Genomic DNA, 14200 nt, shown 5'->3' with positions numbered 1-14200 from the left:
ATCACATGATCCCTTTTCAGTCCCGTGGTCCCCCCTGTCAATTTCAACACAGAGCGACAAGCGAACATGGAGAATTGGCAGCTATAAAAAACAAACTGGACATTAATACGAATTAGTCCAAAATGTTTAAAAGAAGAACAAATCAATGGTGTTTTCATTTCATATTAAATGTTACCGTACACTTCATAAACTAGCCTACTCAATAACTTGCATCAACGAGTTATCTGTAGTATTTTGTAATCACTAATAACACGACCCAAAACACTTCATAAGAAACACTGTCAAAGGGGAGTTTTATCTATTGTCACCCACTTGAACTGTTTGGTAATACTCATTCATCCTCAAAGGAGAGCATCACTGCACTTCCACGCCCCACTCCTCTTACGCAATCTACTCCGCATAGGCATTGGAGTTGAGTGAGAGTGTTAAAGTGTGTGGGCTTCAAAAAAGGGACACTTTCATTACTAAACCCCATTTTAAATGGACTGTTGAGCAGAGGCAGAGCAGAAGAGGCAAAGCGAGAGGTTTTACTCTGCCCAAAATCTGTCCATGAAATTAAGGCCACGAAGTGAGGAATTTTTGTAACGAGGTCAATGACAGTGTCGAATTTAGTCAACAAACCGTTTTATTTATAATTTGCTATGCAACGCTTATTTGATCGAATAGATGTTTCATAATGTTAGGTTGTTACGAATGCACTGATAAGTGAATGGCATTTCACCAACTTTGAAAATAACAACATTGCCATTGTGCCTGTTGTCAGAAATATCCACGACTGAGTCCTCACTATCTATAACCCATTTTAGCATGGAAATTGCCATTGAGGGCTTCCACCATTTTAAAGTAGTCAACTGGATGGGGATTCCTATTAGTTGGTTAGCAATAGGCCAATGACAAAATAAAATTAACTGCTTTAAAATGGAGATTAGGTTTGGACCGGGACAAGGACCATACATAGTCACAAGATGTCCCAAGCAACTGCTCCAATAATCACGATCGACTACTTTAAAATGGAGATGCTGTCAAAGATGAGTCCTATATCTCTTATGGCCTGTTGTTCACACACTTATCTGCCCTCTCATTGGCTAGAATGGTCCAACTTGATATCGTCTCCTCCCGCCTGCCTTCCATTTTTGAGGACATGCATTTCCATCGTTAGAGTGGTCACTTGACTATTTGTCAATATAATAGACAATCATTGGCACAGGCCAACCAACATCTCACAATATGCCTAGAAAGGCAACTTAAAAGGGATGTGCTTCTTCTCGATGAGAAAGTCTCAATCACCTCAATCATTTTGACACTATGGGAAGGAGTCAAATTGCTTACTTGATAAGACAGTCTTCCAGTAATTCCATTAAGGATTCCATCTTAGCTGGGATGCACGTTTGCCTCTAGTCAAGCAAAAGCTAGATATCTTTATAAGGATCAGAACTGCATGTTACATATGCACTTCAAGGCAAGAGGATATTGCGCCTCTAAGTCACATTCCACTTGTGCATCAAATCCCGTGGTGGTAGGCCTAACAATCTGTTATTGTTAAGCATTCGCAAAAACAAGTCTGAATCCAGCCAAATATTTTTGCTGCAGAGGAATCACAGAATGATAAGAGATCAAATTCCATTGGGTACAGCCCTGTCATATCCAATTAGTGATGGAGGGAATAGGTCCCAAGGCCCATCTCCCTCACTGTGTGATTAGCTCACTGTTTGACTGTGTGAATATCCTAGCACGACATAGGATAGATTTTCAGTTACTGCCCGTCTAGGTCGGGGGTTTAATAATCTCTATACTATCCATTCTTTAGGTTACTTCCTAGGCCTAAAAAAACACTGTATTATTATAAATACTACAAAATTGTGTTGTAGAAAAGAAACCCCCCAAAAAGCCAAATCAAGAGAGAAAATCAAAAGAACTCAATCTAAACAATGAAACCATAAAATAAAACCTACTTTTTGGCTCCAGCAGAGGTCACATGCAAAAAAGCCTAAGAAGCCATAAGCAGAGGTGGTGGGACAGCGGGCAGACAGGGTCCAGGGCTCAGACCCCGGCCTGGAGAAGGCATAGAGCAGTGAGTGGAGTGGATCCCTTCACAGTGCTTCTCATCCTTCCGTGCCTGGTGATGGTAGTGGGGCGGGATTGATGGGGAGGGGGCTTCTAGAGATAGGGCCTAAGGCCTGGAGGGAAGGGGCCAATCTATCCAAGGACAGCTAGGGTCCCCTGGGACAACCAACCTGATCCATTTTTAGAGTTTTAGCTCCTCCCGCACACAAAGTGATCTTGAACTTCACTCTGCTTTCTTAAAATAAGTGGCAATCTTGGGATTATCTTGGACCTACAGTGCCGTTGACCTAAATAATGTGACAAAGCAGAAAGTAAAGACTGGAAATGGATCAGCTTGCTGTGAGACTGTGGGGAGTGGAGACGTGTTTTTTCCCCCACATCTTTGATTTCTAGGTCTTGTCAGTTTTCTGATGGGGTAAAAACATAGAGCAGGTTGCTTTTGGAGGAGAGTACGAGAGCTTGGGGGAATGACTAAACTAATTTGAAACATGCTCTGCTCTTCTACACTGGATTGCTTGTTTGAGTATATAACGCTACTCTAGGTCACCCTTTTCAAGTGTTTGATGCCAATTTATTCCAATCTATTCCATTGGGAACGTCTCTATTCCAATTGGGAATGTCAATACATTCCACTGGGAATCAACGTACTGTAGCACGACACCATCAATAGATGGCTTACTCATTTACTGTACATAGCAATTAGACCTGTGGATTAATCACCATCACATATCCGGCTGTGTCTAGCCTATATACTGTAGACAATATGGTACCTAGGTTGGGTACATTACATGTATGCCCGAAGAGATTTTTCCTCTGGCAACAGAGATTAAACCGTTTTTGAGCCTGACCTCAAACTCCCCTTAAAAACAGTGATTCTCCCTCGACATGCACCACTGGTGTCAGTCAGAGGCTATGGGGTTAGCCATTTCGCTGCTATTAATAGAGTATTTCTTGCCTCCAGTTGGGGGGGCTTAAAAAATTCCAACTGTCAGACACTGTTGAAAGAGGGATGGGCCACGCTGCCCTGCTAAATTGCAATTAGTGCAGGCAGCAGAGGGTCAGCAGCATAGGAAACAGATGGGATGACGTTACAGGGCTTCTAGAGGGAAGGAGCGGGGTGGGGGTGGGTTGAAGATTGCGGAGTAGGGGATGATAGGGAGCAGGTTTCTTTGCAGGCCTCTAGTATGAAGTTCTTGGTCTGGTCTGGCCTAGAGGAGGAGAGGGGCACTCGAGAGAGAGGGATGGAAGGCATTACAGTGGCAGCCGAGCAAGAGAAAAGGACAGAGAAAGAGAGATAAAGGGAGAGGGAGGACAGAGGACAGCAGGCAAGCACCGTAAGAGAACCATACACTTGCCTTGCGGAGACTGAATGAGAGATACAGGCGAAGAGGAAAGAAAGGAATCTGAAAAAATAAAAAGGACAGAATAATGAACATCCTACAGTGGCAGAAAATAACTCCCATCTCCATAACAACCCGTACCCACCCTGCCCAATTTTAAACATGAACAAAAACACATTGATTAACTGGATGCCTGGTGGGGCTTCCACTATGCAACCATAGAACTGTACAATATGCTCTATAAACTTATCAGAAGCTACAGTGAAAAAACTACTAATATACTCTTTCTCACCCCATGCAACTGTTAGCGTCCACAAATCTACTACCAATAAACACCTATAATCAATTTAGAACCATGCACTTAACTTTTCCTATGCAGGCAAAGAGAAGACAATAACAGAGATATGACCAACAACAAACTATGACAAACACAAACTCTATTTTACTACACACAAATAACAACGATGCTTCAGGCAATGCATTTTATAACAGGCAATTTTATATGGCATTTTCCACGCAATTTATTTGCAATGTGCACATATTTCTCCCATGGTTTACGACACCCGATGCCAACCAAGCAGCAACACTGCACTCACTTGATGGCAATTATGCAGAGTGTGATCAAATTTTCTGCCTCACTTCTGAATCTCATGTGATCTTGAAGAACAAGAACAGCCTTTGTGGAGCACCATTACCATCAAACAGCTTCCATTTATATCAGACTAACAAGAAGTGCACGGCTTTGCTCTTTCCGTCTCACACAATGCCACGGTTCGGGAACACCGAGGGGAGACTTTCCGGAGAATTCTCTCAGCCATGAGTGGGATGGTATGTAAAGTTCATGAGCTGGATGATCAAGAAGCAATATGGTCGCCCAACCGGAAATCTCATCAGAGACTGGCTGAGCAGGTTGGCGAGCTCTTGCTGTACAGCAGTCCTCTGTTAAAAGACTCGCCCAGACACGTTGATCCTCCCTATGACACACCTTCATTCTTTCCCACAATCAGAGATGAGTCAACATTCTTCTTCTTTCGCTGACATTTCCAAATGGCCTGAAACCATTGCAAGAACCACTTCAGACCTGAAGCGTCCACAGAAAAGCCATCCTCAAAATGTCACTTATCTAAGATGATCTATGTAACAGAAACAAGGCAACAACAAAAAAAGTGCCTTTTATTACAGACTGGGACCATGGCTCTAGACAAGGTTTAAACATGGCTTCATATAGCTCATGTTTCCAACACCTCCAACCGTGTGACAAATCTATCACGGGCAGCTGACCTGAGTAGGAAGAGAACCTGCTTTGGCACTACACAGCCCTATACTCAACTACTAGATCTGGATGTAGGACTATGCCCCAGAGGGCCGATGATACGGAACTGGAGGAGGCCCTAACATGGCATCCCAGTCACGCCAGGCATTTCTGTCCCTTCTCGAGGAGAGCCAAGACATGACACTCAAATCCCCCACCAGGGTCAGTTTGCTGCCTCAGCCCGATTCACTGACCTTAGAGATTATATGGCCTGCGCCGAGCAGAGCAGCAGTCTCCCAGAGAGAGGGAGAAAATGAGTAGCAGAGATAGAACAAGAATGGCACAGAGGGAAAGGGAGCCGAAAGTACCCAATGTTCTCCCCAGACTCTCTCACATAAACTACGGCCATATCTGCATAGGACTAGATTCCAGATCATTCCTCAGCAGGCAGCTGTACTTTAATCGCTCTCCAGGTAAAACCAGCAGCATGTTGAATCCCTACTCAGGGAAATACAGGATTTCACCTGATTAGATCACAAGTCCAAAGGACTCCCAAGTCACTACTGTATATTTAGTGTCATTTGGAAGTGAACGTGTCTGTCAAACTAAGCATAAACCTCATCCTTGTCTCTGACCTTGAGCGTCATTCTAATTGAAAACAGGTGCAGAAACGCAATCAAATGTGCATAGCCTATGAAACCGGAGAGCCAGTGGAGCACTGGGTTTAGCATTGATAAAGGCCGGTAAAATGACATTATCGATGAGATTGAATAATGTTTCTCCAAAAGTTGCTTTGGTTTTACTGGCAGTGCAGGAAGAAATGAAATACAGCACCGACTCAAACAATTGCAGGTTTGAAACCATGAATATAATTTCTCATTCAGAATTCATTGGAACGTGAATTCTTCTGTACACAGTCTAAAAGAGTAGACCTATGGCCTTCTGCCTGCTGTCGTAGATAAACGGTTCCATTGACAGAGCTTGCACAATCACCTTGTCAAAGAGACATGAAAAGAATAGTAGGGGATGCTTTTCATGAACTTAACAACCCGTGACAATCAGACTCAATGCAACTTTAGACGCAAGATATCTTGAGCCTTACGATCTCTCAGGTCACTTCCTTAGTGGGCAGTGCAACAAATGCCACTCAAATGTGTTGAGAAGGAAGTACTAGGCCTAAGAGAGACTGACCAGTGGTCGAGCAGTCTGGTGCAACACTGGGCACCAACAGATGGTATGATACCAAAGTAAAGGCAACAGATGGTATGACACCAAAGTAAAAGACCCAATGAATAACACAGCACTACCCTGGTCTGGGCCCTATTCCATTCAGCTGAAAACTCTGCTGGATTCAGTATATTTATATAGTTCCATTTGGATTCCTCTCGACTGGGTGCTTTCTTAACACAGCCATGTGACATCTGATACTGTATGACAGTGGCGGCAAGGGTCCAGTGACATCTTTGGTGTCATCATTGCCTGATCATACAGCCGAGGTGAGGAGAAAAATGGCACCGATAAGTCAGCAAGGGACTGTTCCACATGACTGGGGTGAAATGAAAGAACACGTGAACATTTGCTTTGAAGGATTTATTTCAGAAAAATGCAAAAGACCAATGCCAATTTCTTGGGAGAATTGTTCAAAACCTTAGTTACACTTTCAAAACAGGATCAAATTAATTATTATTCTCCCCGTGGAAACATGTTTTGGTTAGAAATACCTTTGTTGTAACATAACCACTGAGACAATGCAACTGGTATTCAGTCTAATACAAATCACAGAAAGCATTCCCAATTTGCAATGGGAGCTGTATACTCTTTTCAGCATGCCTTTTAAATTATATACAGTAAACTAGATTTAAAATGAGGTTTGTTATTAACGGATGCTTTTAAGCCATGGTTAGCTGAATAGATAAATTAAATCGATTTGAAATGCCCCTCCCTAATGACCAAATAAGCTGTCAGTTTGAAGATCGTTGCAGAGGCAAGAGTGTCCATTTGTTTTCATCATATGGGCCTAGATGGCAACGTTCACTCTAGGGTGCACAGTAGCCCGAGATGGCCGCGTAGCTCCCCCAGGACTGCCGCGCAAGAGAAATATCAGCCCGCTGGAGAGAAGCACTAGATTAGAAAGTTGGGTTAAGTTCGGAGCAGTGGTCACCAAGCGGTCGGTCGTGATCGACTGGTCGATTTCCAAGGCATTCCTAGTCGATTACCAAACGTTTCTGTAAAAAACTCAAGGTAAAGCCTTCCCCCCCCCATCATTAGTCTGGGCTGTTAGCAGTAGGTGCACCGGATTCAGCTGCCCTGCGTGCTGGGTAGGCACACTGTTGCCATTTTTAACCATTTCATGTGTCTGAAGGAACAAACTCTGCCTTCCCACTGGGCCAGGGGGAGCAAATCAAATGCCCTACCGCTGGCCAATCGAGTGGCTCAGAGTACCGTGTCTGCAGTAACGTAGAAGGTATAAAAGAAAGCTAGAGCAAAGTTGATACTGTGAGATTTCAAAACATTTAAAACCATGACTATAGAGGAACTGAAAATTAATAGAGAAAAGAGCTCCTGTTTTTATGAGTGAGTTCATGTTTAAGTTCTTACTCGGCACTTTGTATTCAACACTTTTATAAGCCATAAAATACACGTTCTTCCCATTTCCACGCAGGGCTACAATAAGCACTGCAGCAGTAATGAATGAGTAGGAAAGTCTATTGATAGGTTTGCGTTGTTGTTATTATTAGCGGCTTCGGTCTTTTTAATATTGAGGAATATTTCAAGTTCTCTGCTCATAGGAGTAACAATGTGAATTTGTGCATGAGGCAGAAACAATGAGGTGCAAATCGAGATTCGCCATCAGTTGGAAGGTGTCCCTTTTTGGTCCGTTTCTGTGGAGGAAAGGGAGAGCGGAGGGACAGTGAGAGGCGGACCCTCAGTCTGCTGCTCTCTCCTTCCTCTGAAACTGACCATCAGCTGCAGGCACCATCAGCCCAGTGAAATAAAAATAAAAAAGCTAATTATTTAAATGTCAGCTGTGCCTCCCTCAAAAGTAATACAACAACCGATGTATTATCAGTGTGATCATATAGCCTACCTCAAATTTTGAAATATATATTTTTTTAAATGGCCCAAACAACAATGCAATGACAGGGCAATTCAAGCAAAGCCAATATGCGGTGCTAATGTATTGGGCCTATAGCTTACTGCACAAACTTCATTGCTACAGTACTGTTTTTAATTGGTTAATGTTGCATAGGCTTACATTTTTTAAGTCATGTTAAAAAAAAAATCTGAGCAGTAGATCTCGGCTTGCAATTTGACTCAGAAAGTGATCGACTCAGAAAAGGTTGGTGACCAATGTTCTAGAATTTTCCCTGTTAACACTATCAACATTTCCCTTCACTGTGGCAATTGCGATCGAATCAATGCAAGTCACTTTCAATGCAACATACCCAAACAAAACAAACTATGCAAGAGATTTTGATGTAGGCAGAATGCATCGGCATATTACAATGACACACATAAGTCAGCCCGTACTCTATACAGACCGGTGTGGCATAACCAATCACAGCTGCAGGAAGCCTATATGCAAAAAGACCATTGTCATGTATGGATCTGTACCATTTACTTTGAACTGGACTGTGTTTACAGCATGAGCGGTCGTGAGTAGATGTGCTTATTTTGAGATCAAAGCGAGAGATGCATGTAGCCACGTGTGCACATTTTATTCATATCCTTTGCCAGTTAATGAGTTCTTAGCCCAGTTATAGATCTTTTGTAGTCAGCAATAGGGGAGTGATTGCTCCCTACAAAAGCAAAAAACATGTACATTTCTAGACATCTTTGAAAAGCCTGTCAGGTAAAGAGATTGGTTTTGTCTTAAAGGGACAGTGTTGTATTTTGAGACTGGCTTGAATAAGGACGGTAGTATAATTTGTCTGATTTTCTGTAATAATGGTATGGGAATATTGCATTTTATTTTGTAAAATGGTTTCTTGCAGCAAACACAACAATATGTTCAGTCACCTCCTTGTCTAAAGGACAAGGGGATAAACAGGTTACTGTCAAGACCTGCACGTGTTTTTTAAAAATCTCATGAAATTTAGCCCTACATTGAATACCACACATTGGCTGAATGATAGAACAGCTATTTCCATGTTAAAATGTTATGGGATGAATTTTCTCCATTGTAGACCAATCTGGTAGGCCCCCATTACGATCAAATAGCCACAGTAGCCTACTTGGCCACTTAAAACTGTAATTTAACGCGGGTACACCCTCAGTGTTCACAGTAAACATTCAACGTTCAAATTCAGACCTGAAATTTGCTCAGTGCCGGAAAAAAATACGGCGAGTGCGCAACTATGGGTCAAAAAAGACGGTTGGCTTAGACCGTTGACATGCAAACTATATTTAGTCTCTGAATGTTTATTGAAAACATAAATACATTTGAACTTGTCTCAAATACATCGTTACAGTTGTTGGTTAGATAACTAGCGAATGTTTGCTTTATTGGCATAGACATGACATGGTGTCATGCCGAGTTCAAAACAACTAAATACTCGGAAATCTCCGATAAGTGAACGCGCTTTAGTAGGAAGTCAGAGATTTCCCGGGTTCTCGTTGTTTAGAAACACGCCATAAAGCCTACAGTAGGCTACACATTTTAAGATAAAACATTTTTTTTTAAACAGACCATAGAATAAATGCATCATTGTAACGAATGAGAGGGATTGGACTGTGAAACACTCATGTCCTCGCATGGGTTTGTTTACCAATGCCGATACGATTTGGAGGTCCTCCCTTCATTTGCCGTTTCCCAGTAACAATGCATCTGCAGTGCAGATTACCGTCGCCGCAACATGAAGCCATTTCACCGCGGCAAACTAGGGAGTAAAATGTGTCACCATGTTCTGTTCCCTTGTCTGATACTAAATAAAAAGTTAGGTCAAATTAGAGGTTGGAGGGAACGTTGACAAAGCTCACAAAAGACAGCCCCCAGAAGCCTTGCAACCAGCGGGAGACTGGTTTAGTGTTCCATCCAATCGTGGTGCGTGTTTCTCAAGCCAACTATCTGTGTTTTTGAACAATTTCTCGCCAGTGTAATATGGTTCGATTCCATAACGGGCGGTGGGTGCTTACTGGTCTAGCAGAATTTCTAATAGAGCATTTAGGCTAACACCCTTTTAACGCCCACAATGAAGAAAATTGCCTCATATCGGCTTACAAGGCTGCACTTGTCCCTCTTCAACAACTTTACAATTTAAAGTATCTACAGGGAAGAGGCCAATATAAGTCTGCATAACAAAATAACAAAATAAGTGCAACTATTTTCATTTACGTTCCTTTTACCGACCTAACAAAATCGTGGTTTTGACGGTCTGCCATTAAAGCAACGGGCTACTTTATCTCAAAACACCTGTGTTATTGAAAGTTTAAAACACAATGTCTATGTTGACCATTTCAACGTTTCCGTTGAATTAGGTACAGCTTTCTCTTACCGGACATTTTTGAGTCTTTGGCCGCAACAGAGTTTTGTCCATCGGCCAGCCCCTGCGACGATGATATCTGGGCGGACTGGGTCATTGGATCTGCCATTTTACTATAATTAGCAAAAAATTCTGCACGGTGGCGGCGAGAATTTGTTGTGTATTATTGCTGTCCTTAAAATGTCTTCTTCCAACTTGCCTCGTATTCCCCAAGACCTGGACGCAGTGTCACTGAGCCTGTGCACCTTCACGCGCATGTACCAAGCACTGTGTGGATGGAGGGCACTGTATGGTTGAGGACTGATCGAGAGAGCAAAACAAGGAGTGTATTCATTCCGCCAATTCTGTTGCAAAACGGAACGATACGGGGAGGGACCGACCTAAAACGGTCCAATAGAAACTCTAGTTTTAGTTACAAACTGTTTGGCGAATGAATATACCCGAGATTGATATTTGCCATTGGCTCATTTAAAGGGCAATACCCAACATTATCTCATTGCGTTTCAAGGCAACAGCACGTTATATGCCGCGTTCAAGTGCTACTCGGAACTAGGAAACTCGGAAATGTTCGACTTAACTAGTTGTAGTTATAAACTGAACCAGAATCTGGCCTTACATGAGACGTTGAATATGGCGATTCTCCTTTAAGCCCGAGAAGTAGCTGTTCAATTTGCTATTCACCAGCTTTTCAAGCTTAGTAATGTCAAAATATGTTAGGTAGCCTACTTATCAAAAAATGGAGTTTCATTGAGCAACTATCATCATTACCTGCCTGTAGGCAATTCCAAAAAGGGTCTAAATACAAAGTTGGAACCATGTGTTTTATGTATTTGATACCATTTCACTCCAACTCTTACCACGAGCCTGCCCTCCCCAATTAAGGTGCCACCAACCTCCTCTGTAGTACACTGTTGTAGGTGATAAAACAGATCTGTATATAATAACAAGATGCTCATGTCTCCGTCCTAACAATGGGAGTCGTTGTCCCAAAGGCAGGCGAAACGCATTTGGGCTTATTTTGGATAGATTATGGCTAGAGTGCAACCTCTCGCTTTGCCTCTTCCTCTCCAGATAAAATCAATGACCTTTCGATCAGCCGACCTATGCTTGGCAGTAATGACTGATTTTATTGGTACAGAAGAAGTGGATTTGGTGAATGTGCACTTGGTCAAAAACAATACTTGCATGTACCTTTTTACTTAGACCTTTTTTGGAAGTACATACCGGCCGTGAGGGCAATACTGACAACTTTCTCAGTGAAACTCCATTCTTTGGTAAGTACTGAATGTATTTTGACATTATTATGCTTAAAAAGCTGGTGAGTAACAAGTTGAATGTGTGCTTCCTGGGCTTAAAGGGGAAATCTCCTATTCACCCAGATTCTGGTTCAGTTACATTCAACCAGTTAGCAAGTCGGGAAATTTCAGAGTTTCCTAGTTCCCACTAGCACGTGAATGCGGCATAGCCTACTGTGCATTCAGAAAGTATTCAGACCCCTTGACTTTCCACATTTTGTTACGTTAGTCTTATTCTAAAATGGATGAAATTACTTTTGTCCCTTACTCTACACGCAATAGCCCATAATGACAAACCGAAAACAGATTTAACATTTTTGCAAATGCATAAACAATTAAAAACAAATACCTTATTTCCATAAGTATTCAGACCCTTTGCTATGTGACTCGAAATTGAGCTCAAAGTGCATCCTGTTTCCATTGATCACCCTTGAGATGTTTCTACAACTTGATTGGAGTCTACCTGTGGTAAATTAAATTGACTGGACATGATTTGGAAAATCACACACTTGTCTATATAAGGTCCCACAGTTGACAGTGCAAGCAGTGTTCAAGCAAAGACCAGGCCATGAATCACTAAGACTCTTCCTAGAGCTGGCCGACCGGCCAAACTGAGCAATCGAGGGAGAAGGGCATTGGTCAGGGAGGTGACCAAGAACCCGATGTTCACTCAGGTACTGTCCACAGTGACCAAGAATCCAATGGTCACTCGGGTTCTGTCCACAGAGACCAAGAACCCGATGGTCACTTGGGTTCTGTCCACAGATAAACTCTGGACAGAGCTCCAGAGTTCCTCTGTGGAGGTGGTAGAACCTTCCAGAAGGACAACCATCGCTGCAGAACTCCCCCAATCAGGCATTTATGGTAGAGTGGCCAGAAGAAAGCCAGTCCTCAGTAAAAGGCACATGACAGCGCACTTGCAGTTTGCCAAAAGGCACATAAAGGACTCTCAGACCATGAGAAACAAGATTCTCTGGTCTGAGGAAACCAAGACGGAACTCTTTGGGCTGAATGCCAAGCGTCACATCTACGGTGAAGCATGGTGGCAGCATCATTCTGTGGGGTTGTTCTTCAGCGGCAAGGACTGGGAGGCTAGTTAGGATTGAGGGAAAGATAAACAGAGCAAAGTACAGAGAGATCCTTGATGAAAACCTGCTCCAGAGCGCTCAGGACATCAGGCTGGGGTGAAGGTTCACCTACCAACAGGACAACAACCTTAAGCACACAGTCAAGACAATGCAGGAGTAGCTTCGGGACAAGTCTCTCTGTCCTTGAGTGGCCCAGCCAGAGCCCCGACTTGAATCTGATCGAACATCTCTGGAGAGACCAGAAAATAGCTGTGCAGCAACGCTCCCCATCCAACCTGACAGAGCTTGAGAGGATCTGCAGAGAAGAATGGGAGAAACTCCCCAAATACAGGTGTGCCAAGCTTACCCAAGAAGACTTGAGGCTGTAATCGCTGCAAAAGGTGCTTCAACAAAGTACTGAGCAAAGGGTCTGAATACTTGTTTAAATGTGATATTTCTGTTTTTTATTTGTCATTTTAGAATAAGGCTGTAACGTAACAAAATGTGGAAAAAGTAAAGGGGTCTGAATACTTATATAAATGTGATATTTAAGATTTTTTTTTAAATACATTTGCAAACATTTCTAAATCTGTTTTTGCTTTGTCATTATATGGTATTGTGTGTAGATTGAGGGGGGGAAAACAATTTAATCAATTTTAGAATAAGGCTGTAACATAACAAAATGTGAAAAAAGTAAAGGGGTCTGAATACTTATCGAATGCAATGTTTATGCATAGCCTATTTATGGCAAAATACCTACCACATTTTATTATTGCAAACATTGCCCTATTTTTTTCTGCTTTGAGAATGTAAATAGGCCTATAAAATACTAAGGCTATAATAAAAAAAGAAGCCCAGTGTATGCATGTGTTATGATCAATCTTTCTACAAACAATAATATAAAAAGAATTCATTGAAACATGTTAGGTCTATTATGTCCAACAAAACATAGCTTTGCGAAACCATTCCATTTCACACGGGGGCTGTACACGCCTCTTTTTCATTATGTAATGTTTATCGCTAGACTTTCCCATTTTGTAACAATGTATCAGTATCTCGTTATAATGTTGCCCTCTGCCGGTGAACCTTATTATGATGTTTTGGCAACAATGGTGCAATGTTGAACTACATCTCCATAAATGCATCTGTTCAGTCGATAAGGAAGTTCGATACAATTCAATGTATTTGCTATCTGGGATCCTTGGGACGTCCCTACCCCCCCATTGAAGTTGAAATGTGAAATGGTAAGGGTTACGGTTAGGGACGTCGCATAGAGCTAGATATAGGACTCGTCTTTATCTGTGCCGTTATGACAGCTTCATAGAGTACCACAGTATAATAGTATAACAGTATAACAGTCATAATACCAAAGCGGTCAAACAGGTAAATGGTTTCAATTGTTTTTCCACCATTAATTTTTCCAATAGGGGACTTTAGAAACACTTCAAATAAGGGCTGTGTTTCATGTAGGCTTACCCTGGCGTGACGTTTTGATAACGTGTAAATCTCTTTAAGGCAAGGTGGTTTATCAATATATTAGCCTGTATTTACCCCCTAAAATGAAACGCTAATTAGCCTATCATAAAGAACTACAAGACTGCCTAATCGAGGCAAAGGTAAAAATCCCTGGATTAATTATCTGTTAGCTAAATGTAGTAATCAATTGTATACATTGCTTTCAATTCTGTGAACTGTCTTG

At 42.1% G+C, this 14200-nt stretch overlaps 1 protein-coding gene across 3 annotated transcripts in view; it reads right to left on the bottom strand.

Moving 5' to 3' along the window:
• The window catches only part of LOC115138177 (reticulon-3-like), a 33285-nt gene extending 22813 nt beyond the window's left edge, over positions 1-10472 (bottom strand). Inside the window, exons 1-2 of one of the 3 annotated variants that reach the window (XM_029674726.2) lie at positions 10152-10472; positions 3420-3467 (exon numbers count right to left, since the gene is read on the bottom strand). In XM_029674726.2, the coding sequence (XP_029530586.1) occupies positions 3420-3467; positions 10152-10248 (145 nt within the window). In that variant the 5' untranslated portion in view covers positions 10249-10472. The remainder of the gene's footprint in view (positions 1-3419; positions 3468-10151) is intronic. The other 2 variants (XM_029674727.2, XM_029674728.2) reach the window with 2 other exon arrangements.
• Between the last annotated feature and the right edge of the window lie 3728 nt (positions 10473-14200).

The sequence above is a fragment of the Oncorhynchus nerka genome, linkage group LG12 (assembly GCF_034236695.1).
Source record: "Oncorhynchus nerka isolate Pitt River linkage group LG12, Oner_Uvic_2.0, whole genome shotgun sequence".
NCBI lineage: Eukaryota > Metazoa > Chordata > Actinopteri > Salmoniformes > Salmonidae > Oncorhynchus > Oncorhynchus nerka.
This window is presented reverse-complemented; position numbering and strand designations above follow the sequence as displayed.